The sequence below is a fragment of the Nyctibius grandis genome, chromosome 21, assembly GCF_013368605.1.
Source record: "Nyctibius grandis isolate bNycGra1 chromosome 21, bNycGra1.pri, whole genome shotgun sequence".
In the NCBI taxonomy this organism is placed as follows: Eukaryota; Metazoa; Chordata; class Aves; order Nyctibiiformes; family Nyctibiidae; genus Nyctibius; species Nyctibius grandis.
The window spans coordinates 4,485,656-4,509,930 of record NC_090678.1 but is presented as its reverse complement, the minus strand read 5'-3'; the positions used below and the strand labels follow the sequence as shown (position 1 = coordinate 4,509,930).

At 43.8% G+C, this 24,275-nt stretch overlaps 3 protein-coding genes across 12 annotated transcripts in view; 1 reads left to right on the top strand and 2 right to left on the bottom strand.

Moving 5' to 3' along the window:
- The first annotated feature begins 4,954 nt into the window (after nucleotides 1-4,954).
- MRPS14 (mitochondrial ribosomal protein S14) lies at nucleotides 4,955-7,965 on the top strand. The gene is made up of 3 exons (XM_068416794.1): nucleotides 4,955-5,059; nucleotides 5,491-5,649; nucleotides 7,487-7,965. Exons 1-3 carry the CDS (start codon nucleotides 5,015-5,017, stop codon nucleotides 7,667-7,669), a joined length of 387 nt encoding a protein of 128 aa, XP_068272895.1. The 5' UTR covers nucleotides 4,955-5,014; the 3' UTR covers nucleotides 7,670-7,965.
- Nucleotides 7,966-9,183: 1,218 nt separating this feature from the next.
- Nucleotides 9,184-15,084, bottom strand: CACYBP (calcyclin binding protein). Its single transcript, XM_068416792.1, has 6 exons — nucleotides 14,968-15,084; nucleotides 14,195-14,387; nucleotides 13,401-13,497; nucleotides 12,714-12,813; nucleotides 11,329-11,423; nucleotides 9,184-9,504 (listed from the first exon to the last, which is right to left on the bottom strand). The coding sequence occupies exons 1-6, from the start codon at nucleotides 14,986-14,988 to the stop codon at nucleotides 9,345-9,347; spliced, it is 666 nt and encodes a 221-aa protein (XP_068272893.1). The 5' UTR covers nucleotides 14,989-15,084; the 3' UTR covers nucleotides 9,184-9,344.
- Nucleotides 15,085-18,819: 3,735 nt separating this feature from the next.
- RABGAP1L (RAB GTPase activating protein 1 like) overlaps nucleotides 18,820-24,275 on the bottom strand; it is a 257,691-nt gene continuing 252,235 nt past the window's right edge. For 6 of the 10 annotated variants that reach the window (XM_068417064.1, XM_068417065.1, XM_068417063.1 and 3 more), the window contains one exon: nucleotides 18,833-23,996. In XM_068417064.1, coding sequence (XP_068273165.1) covers nucleotides 23,841-23,996 — 156 coding nt within the window. In that variant the 3' untranslated portion in view covers nucleotides 18,833-23,840. Of the gene's footprint in view, nucleotides 23,997-24,275 lie in introns of all 10 variants that reach the window. The other 4 variants (XM_068417073.1, XM_068417074.1, XM_068417072.1 and 1 more) reach the window with 3 other exon arrangements.

The window sequence follows — 24,275 nt, the reverse complement described above, 5'->3', positions numbered from 1 at the left end:
AGCAAATCTGTTAACACATGGAGTGAGAGGATGTGTTGTAAACCCATTTCTCTTCCTGTACTTTTATTTCAAAAATATTCCTTCTTTCCTACCCTGCACACATAAATAGGAAGAGCTTGTTTTCAGGCTAATTAAGTCTCAGAACTGAGACTTTAAAATAAAGAAATAAAATATTACTGTTTCATGGCACTGACATTTAGGGGTCAAAACTGAAGTCCAAACATTTAGTTTAAAGTCTTCAGGTAAAGTCTTTAACAGAAACACAACTGTTTGCTGTACAAGTTTTGTGCTGTCAACCAAGGAAGAATTTTGGACTTAAGAAATGAACGCTTCATAGACAGGAATAACAGGAAGGAAGGAACTGAACAAACATGGGTGGAAGGATAAAATGTAAAGTTAGAAACCTAAATTTATCAGTTGGCTTATTCAACGTTACAAAGTGAGTTTTGGCATTAATGGTAGATGTCAATCTGTACAGGAGGTGACAGAGACTTCGTTAAATACTTAAAATTTCATATCACAGGATGCAAATACAAAATGCCACCATATGTGACTTACTAAGCAGTTGTGTTATTCATTGCACAAGTAGAAGAAAAAAACATTATTTAAGTGCTAAATTAGGTAATGTGATAACTAGAAGCCATTTGGCCAATATGTACCCATAGTAACAGCACATCTGAACCCAGATAATAGTGCTGCCCCAGATAATACTCTTTGAAGTAAGAGGACTCCACTCCTGAAGAATCATACTAAGTTTCCAGCTCCTCTGCTATTTCCATTATAATCACATTTCTGAAAGTCATACAGTCCTGGGTTATGATGAAAATTAACTGTATATAACATTGTTATACGTTGTAAACATCTCCCCAAACTTCGGAAGCATCCCTACCATTAGCTTCATGCCCTACCATTGGCACCAGAGCTACAGGAAGGTGTCCTTCATGCTCAGAAACATGAGGCTTTGCTTGCTAAAAACCAAACAAAACCCCACCACCGTTGGAAATACATATTATACCCACTTATACCTATATGACAGGCCACTCTAATGCTAGCTCATCTCTCTTCAAGGAAAATCACCACTGACATCAACCAAAACAGGGTATGGATTTCAAGATACAGCCTACAATTCTTTATCTTATACAAATTAAATAAGAGAGTTATCACTATCGCTCACTCCCAAGCAGTAATTTGGGGTTTTTTCCATCCATTCAGCACTTATCTACTACACTTAACTTAGAGTAAGAGAAAAGGGGCAGGGTGGGGAGCATGTTGCTCTGCTGAGGCAGGGCTTCTTCCCTATCTCTGCCTCCTGAGGCTTTGCAGATACCCCTTTGCGACCAAAGACGCAGCTTTCCCACCCCGACCCAGCTGCTATTGAGTTTCCCAAGACTCCCCTCCCTTAAAGGGCCACAGAAACTAACCATACGTTTCTTTTTCTGCTGTGCAGACTTCTGAAACACATCAAGGCATAAGAGATTGCTTCAAAGCTGTGAACAAATTTAGTGTCTAAATTCTACAGATTCTCACCACAATCCACCGCAGGAAACCCCAAAAGCTTTGTTTTGTGGAGTTTGCTTCCAGTCCCCTAGAGGTGAGGCCCCCAAACCTACCCCATCCCCAACCACACACACATGTGCTGAATAGCATTCTGTTGTAACACGATGTCATTGCTAATTAGGGCTTCATGGGAACCACAAATTGATCTCAGATTATTTTCCTGGGCCTGGAGATTGTTCAGGAGGAAAAACCCCTGAACATAAGCATTTCTGTCAAGCATAATGAAAGAGGAGAACAGCTTTTTTGGCTTCCTCATCATGTAATAAAGAGATTTCCCCCTGCTGTTAAAAAGAGCAGGTTTAATGGATTCTTCATGGAGAGTATCACATCATAACGTATAGCTGGCAATAACAGAAATGACTAATTTAGGAAAGAATACCTAACAGTCAGATCTACTAGGCACAGAATACTCTCCTAAGGAAAGGGATGGAAGAAGCCCTGCTCCCACCTTTTCAGCCTTCGCAGAGGAAAGCATGGGATGATCAAAGCTGGAGAGAACCTACACTATTTATGTGGAAAAATCCAATGATTTAACTCTAAGTCTCTTTCCATCCTACAGGCCAGTGCTTGAAGATGTGGGGTATAGGCCTTCACAGTACTATCATCTGCTAGTATCCAGTCAGCCATAGGAGGTGCATGACTGGAAGCTGCTTAGATCAAGGCAAAAGCTGATAAAGACCTGGACGTGGATACTAGCAGGTGCCACCCAGGCAACATGGAGATGGGATTGAGGACTTGTAGTCACAGGAGAAAGGACATTCAGGTCTAAGACAACTCCAGGGCTGCAGAAAAGGAAGACAGAGAGAATTGTAAGATTGAAGTCTGAGAAATGGAGCGGAGTAGAATATGTACATAATCAAGCAGTAAGAGTTATACAACACAACACTAGAAGCAACACACATTAAAGCGGAAAAAAAAATAGCCAGGAAAAAGAGGAGACGCAGTGAAGGGAGCCATGGGTTGAGACTTGAGGTTTCTAAGTACCAAAGGGAAAGTATGTGATTTTTTGAGCACAGCATTTTACACACGAGGGCTAGAACAGAAGCTGCCAAGTTGTACCACCGTACTAGAGATGTGAGAGTTGGCAGTTTCCTAACTACCAAGTCAGAAAATTGGCACTCTTAACCATCCTAAAGCCAGGGGAGGTTTCTTGAGGAACACAAGAGGAACAACAAATATTAGAAGACATGTCAGAAAGTCCTTAGCAAGTTCACAGAAGTGCTGCTGATATCCAAACCATCTCTTACGTGAATACCTCTCAAGAAGAGCAGCAACAGACCTGTCTGACCAACACTAGCAAGGCAGCATTTAGGCTCAAGAGACACAAGCATTACCAGTGAGGGGTATTTATCATGCGCTCTGCCCTCACATGGGTGTTGGCTGCAGAATGCCATACTGTTTAAAGCATGGAGATGACCATGTGGGAGCAGGGGAGCGCGTAGCAGCAGCCTGCGGAGAGAAGCAAATGCATCTGTAGAAGCACATGGCAAAGCTGTGCTCTTAGACACAGAAGAAGATGTAGCAGCAGAGAAGTTGATAAACCAGCTCATCTCCGAGTAAACTGGAATACAGTTGCGCTCCTTACATCTTGCAACGCTTTTAGGACTAAAGAATGACACGTCAGTTAACACCAAAGAGCAGAACTCAGGCATAGGGGCTACTGGTTTTTGTTGGCAGTCTGACAAAAACGAAGGGAGGGTCAAAATATGCACAAAATGGTGATACTACTAGTAAGCTCCTAAGAAGCCTAGACCATTTTCCTTCTGCTTTACGTATTTTTCTCGGTGAAGCATTAAGCTGAGACAAGCTACTAATTTTACAGACTTTCTGTAAGTGTAATTTAGCTTAACCAATTAGATTCCTTATCTTTATTTTCCATAGTGAAACTATTCTGTTCCAAACCTCATCTGCTTTAGAAAGCACTCCGTCACACTTTCTTTCCACTGGCATTGGTGGCATATGAGTTTGTATTTAAAACTCTAAGCACCAAACACACTGTCCTGGCCAACCCTGTTACATAAAGATAGTGCCACAATGCACCACACATGGTCCCACGTCCACAGCTGGGAAAGTGCTGATTACACAGGTGATGCTACCGAGGGAGGGAGGGCTTCAGCCATGGCTGAAGAACTAGCTCTCCTTCCCACACTCACCTGTTCCTCATTCATCTGGACCATCTAACAAACACAGCGAGACCAAGGGGAAGGGGAACAAAATACTGAAGAAACTAATGCATGTTCTAAGACCCAAATCCCCTTTGATCACATCTGCCTTCTTACTTTATTTGCTCTGCTGGTATTCTACAGATTGCTTTTACCAGCTGGAAGGCTGCAGAAATAGCAAGTTATAGACAATAACATCAAGGAACAAAGCTTGAAATTCTCTCACTTCGAAGCCAGACATGCATCAACACACCACATCACCGGGAAACACAAAGGCAAACAGCCAGAGCTGTGAAGACTGGATGCTCACAGAAGGGTTGCAGCCCACAGGCTTTGCAGGCTGAGCCCTTTCTGCTGCAGCATAGATAATAAAATCCGGCCAGTCTGGCCACTTCTCCCAGATTACACCTCCATACTTCAGGACTGGTATAATACACCAGGTATCTAAAGTAAAATGCCTAGCACGCAGACAGCAAGCAGCATGACAAACTGAGAGAGAATCCAGCTTCTCGCATGACTTTTTGGATGTAGCTAACAAGCTGATATGAATGGAAAATTTAATCAAAATGATTAATTCAACATCAAAAAACTTAACGGGTGTTCTCCCTGAAATCAGGACATATTTTACACGCTGCCTAAGTGAAGTCCCAGTTGGTAGGACAGTTTCTCTCACCAAACAACAGGGCAGTTAAGAACAACAGGAGCAGAATTTCCCATATATTTTTCACTGTCCAGGGTCATAGAATCACAGACTGGTTTGGGTTGGAAGGGACCTTAAAGATCGATCATCCAGTTCCAACCCCCTGCCACGGGCAGGGACACCTTCCACCAGACCAGGTTGCTCCAAGCCCCATCCAACCTGGCCTTGAACACTGCCAGGGAGGGGGCAGCCACAGCTTCTCTGGGCAACCTGGGCCAGGGTCTCACCACCCTCACAGCCAAGAATTTCTTCCTAATAACTAATCTAAATCTCCCCTCTTTCAGCTTAAAACCTTTCCCCTCCAACCCGGGATCCTTCCGGCCCACCCCAAGCCGGGCCCTGACCTTTCCGTGGCGGACGCCAGCTCCCTCTACTGACGGAGGCGCCAGCCAGGCTGCCATCAGCACCGGGACACACATCTAAACCGGTCTGGGGTCTCCTTTTTTTTTTTTCCCCCACCCGCAAAGGCACTGCAAGTCCAGTTTCACCGCACAAGGATGGTTGCGGAGAGCGAGGGGGATGCGCCCAGCGCCCGCGGCCTCGCACCGGCAGCTCCCCCCGCCGGGCCTCGGCGCATGCGCGGCGCACCGAGAAGATGGCGGCCGCGGCGCTGGGCTGGGCGCTGCGGGCCGCTCGGCAGGTCAGCCCGGCTCCCTCCATCCCCTCTTCCCCTTCGGGGCCGTGTCCCGCCCGGCCCAGGCGCCGGGGAGCGGGCAGGGCCCGGCGGGAGGGCCGCGGGGCTGGTCAGGCCGCTGGGGGAGCGGTGGCGGCGGGCTGGGCCCCGGCCCCGCGTCGGCCCAAAGCGCGCTGGAGCCGCGGGGTTGGCCCACAGCGCGGGGGGATGGATGTAACTTCAGGGTTATTTGTGCCTGCCCTGTCCTAAATCCCTCCCTGGCTTCTGCGAGCTCAGCGGGATCACATGCCACGCTGCTTGGGCAGGAGCTGCGCTGGGAGGAAACAATCTGCAAAAGTCTGACAAAGATTTATGGGAATAATTCATACTTGAATTATTCGAGCATTCAAAGCGTACGTGCAACAGGTGGCGATTATAAACTTAATTTTTGCGATTAGGTTCTCCCCTCACCCTGCACAAGGCAAGTGCGGGGCTACTACGTGGACTGGAGGATGCTGCGGGACGTCAAGAGGAGGAAACTGGCGTACGAGTACGCGGACGAGAGGCTGCGGATCAACGCCATCCGCAAGAACACCATCCTCCCCAAGGAGCTGCAGGTACCGCGCAGCCGCCCGCAGCCAGCGCAGGGCAGGACCCGCGTGGGGCTGGTCCCGGCGACGTGCTCTGGGCTGCAGCGGTGGCTTTACGGGCCCGAGCGGCCCTGCCAGGTCACGAACGCTTGCGTTTCCCTAACTCCCGAGCACAGAATCACATCAGATCGCATGGTTACCGCTAGTGCCCAGGCCTCTTCGGAGCCTCTGCCTTTTGGGGGTGCTTACAACAACAGTCTGTTCTCCTGTGTGGTGTTTTGGGCTTTAAACCAGTGATCCTCATGTGAGCAGTATCTGTAACACTACATGCGGTGAAGTCTCGTTTTTCCCCTCACATCTGTCATTACATACATTTTCCTTATATTCCTATAAGATGGGATATTACATAGTTACTTTCTTAGTTTCCTAAATACACTTTAGATCTTTTGCTCTTACATTTATTTAAAAACTTGGAAGCCCGATCCAGCTAAAACCACCAATTTGTTCAATTAGAAATACTTAATTTTACTCCTTGCCTGAGCTACAAGCATGTAAAAGCTGCTTCACATCTGGGTGTTAGATCTGTTCTTAAATATGCGCATGTTTGGTGCCCTGCTCTCAGCCTTCCTTATTAAGCATTAAAAACATTTGCAAGTATCAGAAATACTTATGATAGTCCTGTATGTATTTGATCTGGCCACGCCTAGTTGTGGGGAGATTCTTTCACCCTTAAACACTCTGGGAGAGAAAGTATATGAATCTGGTTTTATGTATTGACTTTACCATTCTCTTGGCAAGTCTGGTCTGCCTTGGCTATCCTTACAGGGGGGAAAAAAAAAAATAATTGCAACTGGCTTTGCTTTTGGTATTCCTTAGCTGCTTTTGTCACCTTTTGAAGTCACAAAGACATAGCAGCAGTAAATGGAAGAAAAAGACTCCAGGAAAGTAATTTTTCTTCCCCTACAAAATTAAAGTCTTAAAAATTAGGCTACAAGTTTTCTCTGAAAGTTTAGGCTGCTTTCTGAATAAAACCGTAGGAATTGAACAGGTCAAAAAAAAAATACTGCAAGTGTTTAGCTGTACTAGATAGTGTATACACACAGCTATATATGCAAATAAGATGTACAGCTGGACGAAAGCAGTAACTGAAATACGTTCTGCTGACAAGAAGCCTGGTAGTCCAGCCTCAGACCTTCCTTGTTCCTCCAACTATGACTTCCTACCACAACTGAACACAGGATTCTTTTGAGCCCTTGTGTCCTTTAGAAAACAATATATTAAGAACGCTGCAGTTAGGGACGCTTACCTAGGCTCAAGCGACTTCCTTCAGGCTGCATTTCCCTGCTGAGCTCACTTGTTCTTCTGAAATTCCATTTGCTGCTACCTGCTGCTTCCTGCAAACTTTGCCTTGTCCTCATCTGGCTGTAACTCCTTCCAAGGTATACTGTATGACATCCCTTTTACTGACATCAAAGCATGTTACCTGGGAAGGCAGTTAATAAGGAACATGTATTTATGTTCAGCTCATCTTAAAGGAGTAGCCCACCCTGCAACATGGACAAAGCCAAGTGGATTTTGACTTAACTGTAATTGCTGGGTTGAGGTTGTTCAGTCTGTGTAGTAAGGTTAACTGTGGGGTCTCCCTATGCATCATTTCACATTCACTGTTAGGATGCCCAGAAAGAAAGGGTCAAGTGGGGAATACAGGCACAAGTTCCCTATCAAATAGCAAAGCATACTCATGAGGGGGTAGAGACGCTTGTGGTGGTACCTATTCTACAGCTAGACCTTGAGGTCTGGCAATAAGCCCCCTCAAAATCCTGGGGAAAATGGATAAACTCTCTGCTGTGGGCTTCTGTTTCAGGAAGTGGCTGATAAAGAGATTGCTGACTTGCCCCGGGACAGCTGCCCTACGAGGATCCGAAATAGGTGCATCCTGACATCCCGCCCTCGGGGGGTGAAGCGGCGCTGGAGGCTCAGCAGAATCGTTTTCCGCCATTTTGCTGACCACGCTCAGATGTCTGGGATACAGAGGGCTATGTGGTAGATCCCCACGTGGATATACACTCAGGCAGAACACACAATACAGGCTCAGTTTGTGTGTTCGAGTAATTAAAGCAAGACTGCCTTGTGGAGGAGTCCAGCATCAATATCAAGCTAAGAAGGGAAGGATGAGAAGCCATGCTGATTCATCAAGCAGCAGCAAAACTGTGCTAAACTGCTCTGTGTGAGAGGTAGTTTTATTTTGAGGAGGGAAAAAAAATAAATCACTACCTGATGGTTGCAGAACTAAGCTGAGGTTTGCGATATGGGCAACATTAGAAATAAAGACATACAGCACAAGGCTCGTTTAAGCAGTTTTTTTGCCACCGTACGGTTAAGTTCACCATGGTAATTTGGGTAAAAGCATAAGTGAAATTGCACAACAGGGCAAAGTGGTGTTCTGCCATGAACAAGGGTGAGCACGAACTGAAAACAAAACATGGCCTCAAGTTTAGATACTCCTGCTACGCAAACTTCATATACATATATTAACACACAACGTGGATAAAGGACCTATTAGAAACTACAACGTGCTAGTATTTATCTCCTGCTTGTAGTGCTTTAAGAACAAGGTAGCAAGTAAGTCCTAGTCCAGACCATAATAGGAGAGTAATGGCTTCCTTAATTCATCAGGTAACATCAAACAAATCTGTGCTTGGGAGAGACACAAGAACACAGGAAGGAAACGACAATACCAACAAGCCTGCTGCCAAGCTCATGTTTGCCCTGTACTCTTCTTCAAAGCAGGGCAGTGAAGGGGAAATGGCTGCTCCATCCCTCTCCCTAGCAGTGGGGCTGAGAGACTGCAGTGAACAGGCCACATAAAACTGCTGCCACCAACTGAAGACACGCAGGCATCCAGTTGACAGCAACCCATGACCCCTAGCTGAGTCAAATTTTGGAGTATAAGCTGTCTCAATATACTTCTATTACCTTAAACCCCTTGGAAGTTGGTAGGAGAAAGTGGAGCTTGTCTCTGTTCCTCATATACTGCTAGAGCCAGGGTGAGCTCACTGTCCAGCGTTAGCAGCCCACTGCCCTCCTGCGCCTGATGCCACCTCAAAGACACCCCAAGGAGGTCATAGCATAGGCACTAAAGAGCTGCTTTCATTTTCAAAATTAAACTGGTTAAGCAGCCAGTAATTAGTTTCTGAGAGTAATCATTAAATTTTAATACCACAGGATTAACACCATATTGTTTCTGCTCAGCTAGCAAGCGCTTGAGATAGCGGTTCTACTTTCTTCAGCATTTCTCCCTTTGTGCCATGCTTTACAGTTCAACATACCTTCCCACATATCAAAAAAAACCACACCCCATGTAGGGAGCATGACGTTAACCCCAGCAACCAGAGGGGTACAGCTGTCACTTGGAACAGAGAGGCTGTGACCCATCCTAGCTTAGGATTCCCTTTCTTTTACACTCTGTTCTCAGTTTCACAACTCATCTGAGATGCTTTCTCAAGGAGGGGTAAGGATATACCTATGCTCCACTCTTCAGGAAATGGCGAACCACTTGACTGAAGGAAATGCTTTATAAGCTCTTTTATTTAAATATTTTCTCCAACCTGAAATGGAAAATGACTGTCTTTGCTTGGAAGAAGGTTGTGTAAACAATGATCTTTGCAGCACAGCGTGTCTCACGTGGAAGATCAGCGTTAAGGCGGCCCTTAAGAGTACTTTCAAATATCCATTGGTGCGTCCCCTTTGGATTGCTTTTCTCTGCTTTCAACCCAGGCTTTGTTGATGGTGCGCTTCATTTCATCATCCCCTTCCGCATACATCTTTTTTAAAAGGTTCATAAGCCCTTCACTAGGATCTGAGGTGTCGTAGGCAGCCTTCCTGCAAGATGGATACATATGAGAAGATCAGGTATATCCAGCAATTCTGGGAAAAAAATTAAACGCTAATGCTTGTTTGAAACATCCTGGTAAGAGGATTTTGCTTTGGCAAAGTCTATAGACCCTGGCAGTCTTCAGTCACGCCTCAGCTTCCGAGGAGGGAGAATCCTAAAGAGTATCCTTAAACTAAGTGCAAGTTGAGTAATATACCTAGAGCTGTCCTGCTAAGGGTGACGGGAAGCATTTTGCAATAAACATGACCCTGGAAGCACCACCTAAAATGAATTTTAGGAAGCAGGAATGGAACATGACAGACCCAGAAAGTGCCAACATCTGTGCCGTTATGTGCAAAATGAATAAAAACAGAAAAACGACCACACTGAGCAGTTTGAAGTGACCACATTCACAACCCAAAAGGCATTTTCTGCTTCCCATTTCTTCAGATTGTCTCCAGAGGTTAACTGACTTTTTTTTAACACCTTACATTTCAAAGCAGTTTTCTCAGGAAACCAGCTGACAAACAGTGCCACCCACATGGTAAGCACCTGGATATGACATGCCCCACGTTACCAGACTATACATAACACCCTCTCTGGCAAAACTGCCTCTCTATCCTGTTTTCTAAAATCCTCTAGGCAGTTACTAATGCAGCTGCAGGCTATCTGAGAAACATGCAGATCAAAATAGATCAGCAGAGGGAGCAAGTTCCTCAAGCACTGGGCTGACCACCAGTCTCATGGACCTGAGCACAAGGTGTATTTCTGAAGGGACTCATTTGTCACACTGTAAATCCTCAACACTGGGAATAGGGCGGCAATACAAATTGTGACAGGCTGGGCAGCGTGCAGGACTTCTCTGCACAAGAGACAGGTTTAACAAACTGACCCTGTCCCTCCAGCAACCCGCATTAGGAGTCGTCGTCTCTTAATCTCCTGCGATGCTGTTTGAGAGGGGAAGGTCTAAACTCAGGTATGGTTAGTGAGAACTCATCAGTTTCAGCAAATCATCCTATCAACATGCACAAAATGAATAGTTGTTGGCAGGCATAACTTTCTCAAAAGTGTTTCCACGCTTCAAGATGTGTATGCACAGTCTCTTCTGAATAAGATGCGTATGTATTGTAAAATAATAGGAAATTATACAATATAATACATTTTTATATATATATATATATATAAAAAAATGTCTCTTGTCCCCAGGTGTTTCCTACTGTAATTTACCACCTTTATCTATTCAGTGCCTAAGCTGCTTGTAGGATTGCTCCCAAGCACTTGAAGTGATACAAATTAGCTTGAGACTTGGTATAATGATCTAGGTAAGCAAAGACCTGCTTTACCAAAAGGACGCTGGGATTTTTGTGCAGCCACTTCACACACAGGTGACAAAATAATAATTATTTCAACCAGCATAGCTGCAGGGAATATATATGTATTTCTATATAAAATGCACTTAAACCTAAAAAAAGTCAACCTCACTAGAGCAGTTTTTGCACTGAATGCAGCCATCAAAATACAAATGGATCTTTAATGGGCTGATTACCTTTAGCACTCTCACTGCAGGTCACGTTTCCTATGATGCAGCCTTCATTATCAGTAATGAAACAGTGGAAGAGTGGCAGACAGCTACACAAAGTGTATCTCCTCCACTGCCAGTCCTTCTAGTACCAAAAAAATCCCAACCTAATGATTCTCAAACACCTCAGGAGCTCGTCCCCAGAAGAGCGATTCTCACCGTCTGACTGAGCAGTCAGCACAGTACAGATCTGCTCTCCTGGCAGTCCTAAAGCAACCTGGAAAACGAGATGGAGGGTTCAAGAGACACTTACTCTTTCTCTTTGCTTTCTTTTTCCACTTGCGTGAGACATTCCCATTTTTCCTCCCGCTTCTTCCTACACATCACAAGGACTGTGTCTGTCTTTATCTGTATGGAGAACAGCAAGGCATGAATTTAGAATGCTTCATAAAGGGATGCTAGTCACAGCCACAACAAATACTATCAGCTGGTAACATCAACCTCTTTCTATACTTGCAAATTCCTGAAACTTTTATCTCTGCTATTGATTATTACGTAGCGTATAGAAATTATAGCATGTACTCAGCTTTGGAGTACGAAGTATTAACCTCACTGTGGACAATTTAAATGGTGTGATTAACATAATACTAGTGCAGAACTATAGTACCAATACAGAAGAACATACAGTGCTGCAGAAACACCATTCAGTGATTCTCAGGTGATGCCAGAAGGACCCAGGACTGTCGGGTAAAGGGTGGCTAAATTTACTAGACTTCTCCAAGAATACCAAGTTCAGGTAGAGGCTCTCCCCATTTATTTCTCCAAGGATAAGAAACTAGTTTTAGGGCATTGCTTAATCTTGCAATATGTTTGCAAGTGACAAGCAAAGCCTGTTTAATTGCATCCCTGACCTAAATTTCACAAAGAACTGCATTCCACAGCAGAAGAGAGTCTGCTGGAGCTTTAGCTTAGCTTAGCAAGTCTATGACCACTGCTCGCTTTTACGCTGTGTTGAAAATCACCAGAGCATCGCCCTCATTTACTTCAGTTGTTTTAATTTTACACTGTCCTAGTTTTAGGGCAATTTCAAATTGGACCATCATTTCCTTTACATCTGATGTCACTCAGTGCGGTGCACAACTGCACAGAATGCACACAAGGTGTCTGAGACATCCCTAAGCCCAGGAAGGTGCTATGAGTAGCAGAGTATGGACACTATTACCAGTCACAGCCATCAGCAAAGTGTCACTAGTGTTTGATCCTGGAGCAGCAAACCCTTACGCAGAGAGAGCAGGTTTCAGGCTTTGCTTTGGGTATTATGCCAATTCAAGCTTCCCAAGATTTTGGTCTGCTAACAAGTCTCTTGGACCTTAAAATTGCAAGGAATTTCTCAGAGGTATTTAAAAGCACAAGGATGCAAATGGATGCTTAGAATTATTTCTGAAATGCTGTTGGAGAGCTATTGAAAAAAGCATACAATAGCCAGACGTGATCTTTTGAAGTAGAAGCCCATGGATTCCAGAAGATAATTCCACAATTATGACAATTACAGATTAATAAGGTTCACAGTGAAGAGATTTACAGACAGGAGGGAGGGACTGAAGGTTAAATGCACTGAGTCTCCTGAACTAGAGTCAGGTAATGAACATGGACTTTGTGAGGGACTTAAATATCTGGTAACAGCCGAGGTGCACTGACCTTTCTAGAGCTGCCTTCCACAGAGATGGGTTTCAGGAGGTTGTTGAAGGTCATGGTGTAGTTCTTCCCATTCAGATTCTTCACTAGCAGATCGAAGGACCTGGAACCAGAAAGTGGGGGAAGAGCAGCACAAATATTCCAATCGCTGTAAGACTATTGTGCCTTGCCACCAAAAATGATGTCTGAAAGCCCTTTAGCAGGCACGTTTCTTGGGAAAGCACCTCAAGAGGCTTGAATTACTTTCTTCCCAGGGCTCTCACATCTTCAGTTGGATTTAATGCTGAGGACTTAAAAGGACCTATTCAGACTTCACAACAAATCAAGATCTTTAGGGTTCTTTCTACCTCACTGATCTCCTACAACCTTGGAAAGGCAGATTTACTTAATCCACTTTTCAGTTCTATCACCATCAAAAACCATGGCTACTGCTACGTATCCTGTCAAGCGTGCTGAGGTGCAACAAGCATTTGTAAAATGAAAATACCTTGATACCCTCGAAGGAGAACTCTACTTAAGGGTATGTACTAAGTGCTACTGAAAGCTAATACTGCTCAAGTTTAAAAAAAGAAAAGGGGGAAGGGTAAGGGCCGATCCAGAACAGAACTCAGCAGAACATATTACTGTATTTCAAATAGTGTTCTTCATCCACGCTCGCCCCTGTGGCATGGTGCAACAAGATGAACTCACCTCTCTGTGAAATTCACCTGCACATTCTCAGCTGGAAGCTTCTGGACTCCATTTAAAGAGATGTAAATCTTAATAAACTTATCTGACTGATCCCAACCTGCAAGTGGGAAAAAAAGAGATTAAGTTGTAGCTTTCCTCCATAAACTTCATGCACTCCATTCCCACTCCCCCTGCAAAGTCCCCTAGCAATGACTAGGATCTCTGCCTTATTGAAACAACCTCAAAGGGGTAAGGGAAAGATTTGAATTACTCAGGAATAATTTGAGAGCAAAAGGAGGTTTTAACATGTTGCCCTGTTCCCTAATTGCTGCAGATTCTGAGAAAAAACACATATCAGCTCAGGTGAAAGGAGAGCAACTCTGTATGTGCAGGGGGAGCCAGAGGTAGCTGTCTGCCTTTGCTGCAGTTTCCTTGACCCACTTATCCCCCTGCTCCCCGCATGACAAGTATCTTGAGCAACTCCCTCTCCTTTCACCTACATGGCGAGCAGAGAAGCCAGAGCTCACTCTTTCGTTCCTGCTAAGCACCAGGCAATGGAAAAATACTAGTTGGTGCACCAGGGACCACGAATGCATCCCACCAGTACCATCACACAAACAGAATTAATACACCCTGTGGCTAGGACAGCACACTAAGCATGTAGTAGCTTTCAAAGTGGGGTCTCCAGTGCAAAATAAACACTTAAGAAGGCTTCTCTACAGCTCTAAATGGCAACTGTAACTCACACTAATGCCACCCTGCCTTCTCTTCAGAGATGCCTGAGCTCTAATAAGCCTTCAGAAAAGTAATCCTACCATAATTGTTTATTTTCACTGTGTACCCTCCCAGTGATGACTTTTCTTCCTCTGCTGCATCTTTCGGCTTCGGTGGAGGCTGGTTCTTGATTTCTAGCTCTAGCTTGTGTTTCTCTGTCATCAGGACATCATGAAGTCGCTTCCTTGTGGCTTTTGTAAGCAATTCTTTAACCTCTTCCAAATCTTTCTGTAACTGGTTTAAAAATAAGAGAGCACACACATATATATTAGTTCTTTTTACTCAACGTTCGCAGCTGAGCTCTTTCAGATTTCCCAGGTGTAGCAGTTTCAGATTTATCAAGTCAGAGTTTCCTTTCCCTCTAAACCCTGCTAACCATGAAGCCATCTGTTCCTTACTCTCTGCCCACTAATATTTTCACTTCTCCACCAATATACATGTCAAGATTTAAGCTTTCATCAACTAAAAAAACAAGAGAAACAGATGAAAGTTGGACACTTGGAACAGCTCCTCGATAGGTTCTGGATTACTCTAGAAGCACGCAGCATCAGCTCGGGGAGAGGCACCTGCAGCGCTCGGCAAACCCGCGGCCTGAGGGCCCCGTGAGAGCTCCCTGAGGGCTCCCTGAGGGCTCCCTGAGGGCTCCGGCTGCCCGGCCCCACGCCTCCTAACTGCGGCCCGGCCACTACCCCTCGCACGGCACAGCACGGCCCCAGCCCGGGCCCGCGGCCTCCACCGGAGCGGGTTTCGCCGCCGGTTCCCGTCAGAGCCCCCCCGGGGGTGTGCGGTGGGGGGTGTGTGGGGGGCCCCTCACCTCCTCGCGTGCGACGGCCATGTCACCCCCTCCCCGGCGGCTGCGGCTCCCGCGGTCCCTCTGGAACCTTCCGGCCTCCCGCCACACCCCGCGCGAGCGCCCGCGCAGCGGAAGTGACGCAACGACGCCGCCAGGCGCGCGCCGCTAGCCTCGCCCATTCCGCTGGGTGAGCGGAACAGCTCCTCCCCCACCCCGCGTCACCCGGCGGCGTTGCCATGGCTACGGGGGGCGGGGCCAAGGGCCTTCCCGCCTCCGCCGGGCCCTGAGGGGCGGTGCGCGCGGCCGTCGGTGCCGCCCTGAGGGAGCGGGGCCCGGCGGGGCCTGAGGCGGGGCCGGGCGGCAGCGGAGGCGGGTCTGTGTCCCGGTCCCGTGTCCCCCGGTCCCAGCCGGGCAGTGAAATATCCCAGAGCGGGGAGAAAAAAAAAAAAGCAATGGCAAAAGGAGGTAACTGGGAGAGCCAGCGTGAGCCTCCAGATGCCTTTTATGAACAGGGGAAGCCAAGGCAGGGCACAGCCCTTCAGCGTTTGAAGGGTAGATTTCTCTAAGGGTGCCAGTTGTAACATTTATTAACATCTATTCCAAATTGAGGCTTGCGTGCTGATTTACGTGTTTAGGTTTTTTTCTCTCCCTCTTCTAAAGTGAACATCCAGGAATTAATCTGTAAGGAGGGTGGGGGTTTTTTTTGCAGAGGTATGGAGGGAAGTATAGCTGCGACAAAGGTAACAAATTCAAGAAAATCTGACGCCAAAGATCTGTGTTCAAGGCTGCATTCCACAAAGCACTTTTAACAATTGTACTGAAGTGTTTATTATAACCCCCTCTGGTGCAGCACTTCGAGAGCTGCACTTGAGAAAGGCTCAGGAAAGATCTGCGTAACTAACTCTGGTTATGTTTAATTTTCATAGGACTGAGCTTCAGCCTGTCCAGCAACAGCATGTGAAGCTGGGCTAGTTGATTTTCTTTGGAAAATACAATATCGTCAACTGGAATTTACTCCTGTGCCATGGTTATTTAGTTGGTTAAGTGCAATTGCTTATTCAGGAATGGTTTCCTTATGGTCTTTCTGTTGAGCAGCCACTGAGACAAGAAGAAACATCTTGTGTTTTTTTCCTTAGCTACTAGTCTTTGAGTTTCTCCACTCTCAGTTCTGGTCTTAGATTAGGAAGTGCTCATAGTTTTAGAATTTACATTGGTATTGCTTTGTAGTTTAGTTTCTAGATAGGAGGAGAAAACACTTTCAGTAATAAATACATTTGTAAGTGAGCCTGTAATTTGCTTTTTTTCTTTTTTTTTAAAAAAAAATTTTTTTATTTTGTACCCTTAAATCAGGAGCATTTCGGTGCTGATGGCACTTCTGCTTGAGTGGCAGCTTCCACGTGGAAGAGTTGTCACCCTTCTAATGTAAAAACAAGTTGCACACAGCTGTCCTCTGCATAAAGCTGCATCCAGATGCTGCATCCTCCCCTGGCTGGAAACAGAAGAGAGCCTGAGAAAGCCAAGTTTTCTGCTTCTGCACATCCTTACAAGGCCTTATCTCGGGAGGGGGGGAGAGAAGAATCAGAACAGTTCCTGAATGAGAAGAGGGGAAAGGCGCTAGGTTAGAGTTAGTAGGAGTACTGAAACTCGGCTGAAAGATCCTGGTCTAGTCTGCCTGGTAGACAAAATACAGCACAGCATGATCTTCAGTGCTTATCGGCTCTGGGGACAGGGTGGGGAAAAGCATCTGAGAGGGCTTTGAAAGGATGTGGCCTTTTTATCTAGCAAGTAGTAGCCGTTCCTTCTGTCTGCAGGCCTTGATGGCGACTGATGACAGTCTCTGGCTAGTAATGTGGAGGTAAATCAATAAGAAATGTTACGTCTGGTAAATTTAATCTTCAGCTTTTCTATCTTCATGCGTTCATATCTTCCCCTGAAGTGATGTGTGCTTTTCCAGTTTTCTGGGAACAGTGGCTGTTCACCTTGATTAATAAAAGGAAATCCTATAGCAATTGCTCACATGGAAAAATGGTTTTATAAAGCATTTGCATACTTTTGACTGCTGCAAATTCCACTGTCCCATTCTTGCTCAGCCACGCTTATGTTACCAAAGTCAGTTCTCTGTTTCTTGCTGTTCCCATCTGCTCCCAATGTCTCTTCCTTCAGGCATGCTGCCTCATGGCTCACTTCCCTGTTCCTTTTCTGTACTCCAGGGATGCATGAAGTCCTTAACAACAGCTCCTGTTTCCCCATCGCTATGTATCAACAACCTTTAGGAAAAGCCTATTTACCAGTATGTCCTCTGGGCTGGAAACCTCAGACTAGCATGTGGAGCAGAGGAGCAGGGGCACCCGTTAGCTCTCTAGCACAGCGCCTGTCTGTCAGACTCCTGTGGAACAGGTGACCCCCTGTGAACGAGTACGTTATCCTAATGGATGGGTTGGAATTAGCTAAGTAGCATGCATGTGTTTTGGACAGTCACTGTGTCCCAGTGCTACAGCCCTGCTCGAAAATAACCAGCTGGAGTGAACAGTATCAGAAAACCTGTCAAGGCAGCTGTTTATTATTGCAAACAGATTTAAGCTGTCTCTTAAGTAAATGGCTGTCCTGGTTTTGCAGGGATAAAATTTATAGAATCACTTTTCTGTTCCATGTTGTTTCAGTCTGTGGCCAGCTGTGGGGTGGTGATCAAGGCCATCAGCAGTGAAAGCCAGGGCAGCTGCCCCAGGCTGGCCCACAGGTGTGTTCTGTAACACTAACGTCAGGGTCACTATAAATGGGGAAGTTCGACAGGAAGGAGGGGTGTGTGCTCTTTGCTTTGCTCTCCTTTCCCTCCTTCTCTTCTCAATAGTTACTATCCCTGGAGGAACTTGCCACCACTCTATGAGTTAAGTATAATTTTGTGTCTTCTGTATTAGTTATCAATATTGGTTTTCTTATTTCATTAAATCTGTTTAAATTTCAACCCACGAGTCTCCCTCCTTTTCCCAATTCCCTTTCTCAGTTGGAGAGGGGACACTGGGTGATAGAACAACTGGTTATTGTTTAGCCCTGGGGGCAGGCTAAACAGAGACAGTGGCTTGTGAAATTAAGCACCTTATTGCCATTTTGTTTGCATTTCCATTTATTTTACAAGGCATCGTTCACACAATGATAACAAGGTACTGATCCAAACAATTCTGTAACAATTAAAAAAGTAAACATTTGTTGTGACCATGTACATTGAATTGCACTTTGAATAACAAGCATTACACTTATATTTCCAGACTATACTTTATATAATACGTGGATTTGTTGCACAAGAACTGGCAGCGCTGAATTGTTCTCAAAGTCTGATATCGCTACGATGCTCTTTTTTTCCTAACTCTTTAGGATTTGCGAACTTTGGACACACCCAGGTAACAAATGCAGCTCAAAGCTGTTTTCCAAAGCTGGAAAACTTCATTGTGACGGAGTCAGAGCTTTGAAGCTGCTCTGTTTTCCATGTGCTGAAGTGAATCCACCTTGAATGGCAGACTGAGGGATCTGGATCGTGCTTGATTAGTCCCTTTTCTGCATTCATGGGCCATCTTTTCCCAGTTCAGAGAAGTCAGAGTATTGTCTTCTATGAGAAAGCAACAGTTCCCATAGCTCAAGAGAGCTCCTGGCACAGCTTTTGAAGGTGGCATCAGTACCAGTGCAAGCCCAGGGATTACTGGAAGCAGGGAATTGGGATCTGGAGAAAAATCGGAGAACATCTGCTCTTGTTTGCGTTGGTAGTACCATCCATGTATTATATAAAATACAAAAATAAGAGAAACTGAAAGGAAATTAGTACAGCCCAGGATTCTGGTGGTATCAAATCACAAATTTAATTTATGATACCAAATCCTTTAGATGTATTTATCCCCTTGTGATTCAGTTTCCTATATATTATTATATATATAAGATATAGTTTTCCAAAGATACATATATATTCCTTTACAGGTTAAATAAGAGCAAGTCCCACCGAATAAGAAAATAAGAGGAAGTAATGTCCTAATTCTCTAGCCATATCTTTTTTTTTTTTCTTTTTTAGGTAAAAATAGCATGAAATACATTCAGTAGCAAAGCAGTTGGAATCCAGGAGAAGTGGAGAGCCCTGTATTCCTGGAGGATTAACCTGTACGTGTTAAGTCACAATCCTGAAATAAATTCTGCAGACTTATGACTTGGGAAAGACAGGATCTTGATCAAAGCTGAGTGTTATTTATCCAGTTACAAATTCTTTGAATTTCCCAAAACCCATCTATGGATCAGCCCAGTTCTAAAGGCTGCTGGGATGTATACCTAACCTAACCTGAAAGGTCCAAACACCAGTGCTTCACTGTGTCTCCCCTTAGTATTCTTACTTGGAAGGAGGTAATGGGACAGCTCCCAGTAGGATATTAGCATAATAGACAGAAAATTCATTTAGTTCAAGCCTTTGTATTTGCAAGAACAACGTGATGCCTGGCACTGTATGTAGTCACAGCCCCAGCTGTATGCAGCGTTACACGTCTCATGCAGCCAGCTGTTTGCACAACGGCCCACGCTGCGGGGTTCAGCTGTAAGAGGTGTGCTTGTCACTAGAACAGTCCCTCACCCTGGAGAGAAACCTCTGCCCTGATCTGCACATTCTGACAGTAACGTGTGCTAGGGTTTTCTCTCCAGCAGTTGGAAGAAAACCAGCACTGTAAGGTAAGAGTGTTTCCATTTTCAATGCCAAAGGTATTTAGGCTTATTAGGTTATGCAAAAGTATGCCAATTATCCCTGAGTCTAACAGTACATCAAAATAAGAGGTATAGTTCTCCCACACGTACAAGTAGTTCCATGGATTTCACTGCAACTACTTAATAGAAGGAACGGAACAGCCCTACCTTTATCCTGTGGAGAAAGCATGACTTACGTAGCTTCCAAGTACAGATACTTCAGTGCCAGTAAATTAAGGTTTTTATTTACTCCTAAATTGCCACATTCAGTCAGTAAGTGACATGGTGGCTCTGTGATACTTCATGCTTTGCCAAGGGGCTGAATTCTTGCTGTTCTTGTCTTTTTATCTCCCTCTCCCCCTGTAAACGGCTGGTTTTGAGTTGTTTTTAACACAATGGCACAGATGAAAGCATCTATCTCAAAAGAAATTTCAAGAGCCAAACAAGAGAAGTCCTTTAAAATGTCTAACAAGGAAAAAAATGCTTACATAGGTAAGCAAATGTAACTTAGCTGCAGCAAATTAGAGAATACACTAATTAATGGGCAGGACAAGGATGTTTGTCAGCAGGCAGTACTGATTGCATGGCTGACTCCCTTTCCTGAGACTGGTTTTACTAGACATTGATGCATGTGGACCTCAGGGATTTTGCAGTTTCTTGGATTAACACCACGCGTGATATTTTCTATTTTACTGGTTTTAATTCTCTCCAGGTACATTTAGAGTTTGTTAAACTAAGTGAAATAAGTCCTATTACTTTAGACTAATAAGTTTGATTCACAAAGGTAAGACGAGTTCACAGATGTACCATGTAACTACATCAGCCTTGCTTCATTTATCCTGTAAAGTGTTACAGTCACAGTAAAAACAACTTCTTTTTAAAGTGAAAAAAAGTACCTTTTTTTTTCTTCCATATTGGGCATCTCAGGAACAGATTAGAATCCAACAAGATAAACCAGTCGTACTAAAAATATTCTTTGGAGGCTTGTCCCTAATCAAAGTAAAGGCTTTATTTCAGAACTGTTCACTCTCAATAAAATTAAAAAATAAGATTTAGTTCCACATATATGTTTATAAAATTCAAATTACTTTTAATGTAGGTTTCATGTGGTCACATAGTTTAATACTGACTCATGAAAAAAATATTAATCACTCCAGAGTTAAAAGCTACATTAGCTGTTCCAGTGCCACATGAAAATAACAGTTTCAGTGAGACACTGATGATGTTTCTGCTGAAAAACTAAACAAGGAGCCAGCTATCCCCGACAGCTCAGCCGGTCTGGGACGCATGTGGACGTGGCTGTCACACACTGCTGAAAGGGCTAATTAAAACCCCGATGTGTTTTCTCACGGGAAGCTAAGTTTCCCAACAGCACATACAGGCAGCAGGTGGGATTTTAGCTTGCCTGGTTTGATCCTGCAGTCTTGTTCCTGTCCTTGTTTCTGAATATAACTATGATCATTCATCAAGATAGTGCCACAGAGCTATTTTCTCATTCTTTCAGTAATTTTGAGAAGACACAGTTTCCACGTAAATATCACTCTTCCAAATGCCACTGCTACAAACGCTACCTTGGATCTAGATGGAAGGTGAAAATTTATGTCCTTGCCAAGAGTGACAGTGCAGCCGCTGCCTCTGAAACTTTTTTTTGGCCGATGTAAGCCAGCTTCCATCCTACAAGGTTTTGAAATCATCACAACTAGCAGGCAGAAAACATGTTTTTGTCACAGAAACTCAACTTCCAAAGTCAGAGAGCTGCTACACTGAGAAAGATGATGTGTCAAAGCGAGTTCCATGAAACACGGTGAGCTTATTTAACAGTTCTTTTTTGATGAACTGGGGAAGTCCCACTGCCATGATCCACTTGCACTCATTGGACCCTTTGAGATGATTTAACTCATTAACTTGGCAAAAGATTAATCAGGGGGGCAAAAATCCACCCACATTTTTTTTTTTTTTTTTTTTAAACTTTTTAATCACCTTCAGTAAGTGCCACAGCAAGGACAGGGACACAACTGTACAATGGGGAGCTGGAGGGTGAGATCTTTTGAGCACCAGAGAGCTGTTACATTAACTCAGCTGCTCAGGGCATCAGTCTTAACCATTTTTTTTAATTATTATTACTGCATTTTTCCAATCAAGGTTTTAAATCCACTTCTAAGTATGATTTAAGATAAACGAGAAATTCGGACACTTGTCAAACCATCAGTGTCACTCATCAGCACAGTGCTCTCAAATCTAGCAATCAAACGTATTCTTAAATGTCAGTTCAAATGTACTATGCAGTTCATTTTAAGTGTGAAGTCGTACTGGTAAGTGAATGACTAATGCTAGGTTTAAAGAGTCAACAGAATGGAAACATTTATGCAAATATTATTAGCAAGAAAGTGACCAGGGAAAAAAATCGTTGTTAATATTTGCAAAAGAAATCCTTCTGCTTTTTCTCCCCTTCTTTCTCACTGTATTAGTATTTCCAGATAATCACTGTTCTTGCAGGTACCTTTTAAAATATTAACATTTCTTAACTCCTTACTCTTAGAAGAGAGAATTTTGTTGCAAGATAGTTGTGTCAGGAAAGTGATTATATTTTGATCTTATTCCAAACAGCTGACTGCCTTTCAGAGTCAATCCTTTGGCACAGGTAACATTAAATTTGTACTACCCTGTTTATAAAATAATTCACACTTATGCTTGACAACAAAGCAAAAGATGGGTATCATTAAGTTTTATTGTACAAAACTGACAAGATATGGCATTCGTTAGAATTAAAAAAAAAGAAATTCAAAACACAACTAATGTCCCTGGAACAGTTTTGTAAATGGAACAACTAGTACACAACCTTTAGTCCAGCAATGACATTTACCTGCAAGACCATCTTTAGACATAACAGGTAGAATTAAAAAAATATTCCATCAGTTCAAGCAATAGTTTAATTTTCCATGAAATAAGTATTTCTATAAACACTTTATGTTCAATCAAAACAAATGCTTTTGAATTATCTTACCTTAAGAGACAGATATAAAACAACCAGACAGGTTTGGGAATCATCAGAGAAGTCTACCCCACGGGAAAGTCTAGGTTTTGTACTCCACTTGGAAATGTTTGGGTTTATAAAAATAAGTAATACCAACGTAGCATTTCCTAACCAAATACTTCTAGCAAACAGATCTTGCTTCTGTGGTGTTCTATTCATCAGTGCAGCATGAGCCTTTTGGGTGTTTTATTTGATGCCTCATTTCTGTGTCAAATTCCGAATTTGGATATAGACCCAGGGAAAGGTTTTCATTACTTTTATTCATAAAACCTACCCTTTATTGCACAGGCTTTACAAAAGGTCAAAACTATGCAAGGTCTTCACTCTGCTTCTCACCAAAAACATCAAATAAGTGTTGAACGGTTTTCCCTTTATCCCAGTGGAAGGAATTATTTCTTGGAATTCTTAGTATAAACATGAAATAAAAAAGGGAACCAGATAACTTTATGTTAAATTCCAGTTTAGCTGTAAATAGCCTTTAAACAACAGTGCTACAAAGAACTGCACTACTTGCATTTCTGAACAAAAAACAACCAAAACGAAGAAACTGTCAGGGAAGCTCATAAACAATTGTGCCGAGAGAGCACAAGACTACCTTTTGCTATGGCCTAAGCTTTACAAAAAGTGCTTCTCTGCAGGACACAGTCACTGCGATAAACTTCTGAGATGGTCCCAGGGCGTAAGTTATCCTCGACACCCGCACGCACACTAGTACTTATTACACTGTGCTTTCTACGAAGAGATTATGCTTCAGTACTTTACATTTTCCATTCTCTCTCTTCCTCCAGAAGAAGAAAAACCCTTCTATGCAAGATAAAAATAATTTTGAATAATTAGTCATGTATTAAAGACCTAGTTTTGAAGTATTTATTTAACGTCTAGTCGTATAAAATAAAGTGTAAAAGTATGAAGGTATCAGAACGTGGCTTTCAGCAAGGCAGTTTGGGAAGTAAGAATTCAACAGAAAACAGGAATTATTTTTTTCCCCCTTTGCAAAGGGTCACATCAGAATGAATGAAAAACACCGAAGAATTTCACTTCAAGCCTGCACTCCTGCCTTTTGTCCTCGCCCCAAGAGGAGAGACCACTGGAAGAGTCCTCCAGGGTTTCAGTTGTGGTGTTCTTTGTGCTCTGGTATCGGGTCTGGCTGGAACTATGTACTGCTCTCTTTGGGTGCCAGGGGCGGCTGAGGCTGCTGCGGTGGCTGCGTGCCTGTGGCCGTTTTGATAGAGTTCAGGGTTTTGCTAAACCAAGAGTTTTTGGCAGCTTGGATTTCATTCATAAGGGCTCCTCTCTGGTGCTCCAGCTCCTAAGAAAGCAGAATAGTCAGAATTGATCAAAAACCAATTAATTAACAAAAAAGCATTCTCAAACTCAATCCCTGCAATCCAGGACTTTCCTTGCAACCTCCCAGGCACTGGGGAGAGAAGACACGTTGAAATTGTGGGAACAGCAGAAGATATTTAAATATACAAATGAAAACCTCTTTTCTTTTTTCTTTTCTTTCTTTTTTTTTTAAGACAGAAAATCATTCTGGAAGTTCACAGGTATACAGTGGTACAGGTACATGCTCCTCTTTGGAACCATT

Excerpts from the sequence above, each read along its gene's own strand:
- MRPS14 (XM_068416794.1), top strand. The coding sequence starts at position 5,015 with ATGGCGGCCGCGGCGCTGGGCTGGGCGCTGCGGGCCGCTCGGCAG. Across the intron at positions 5,060-5,490 it reads CGCTGCGGGCCGCTCGGCAG|GTTCTCCCCTCACCCTGCAC; the intron begins GTCAGCCCGGCT and ends TTTTGCGATTAG. Across the intron at positions 5,650-7,486 it reads TCCTCCCCAAGGAGCTGCAG|GAAGTGGCTGATAAAGAGAT; the intron begins GTACCGCGCAGC and ends CTTCTGTTTCAG.
- CACYBP (XM_068416792.1), bottom strand. The coding sequence starts at position 14,988 with ATGGCCGTCGCACGCGAGGAG. Across the intron at positions 12,814-13,400 it reads CAGGTGAATTTCACAGAGAG|GTCCTTCGATCTGCTAGTGA; the intron begins GTGAGTTCATCT and ends TTCTGGTTCCAG. Across the intron at positions 9,505-11,328 it reads AAAGAAAGCAAAGAGAAAGA|GAAGGCTGCCTACGACACCT; the intron begins GTAAGTGTCTCT and ends TCCATCTTGCAG.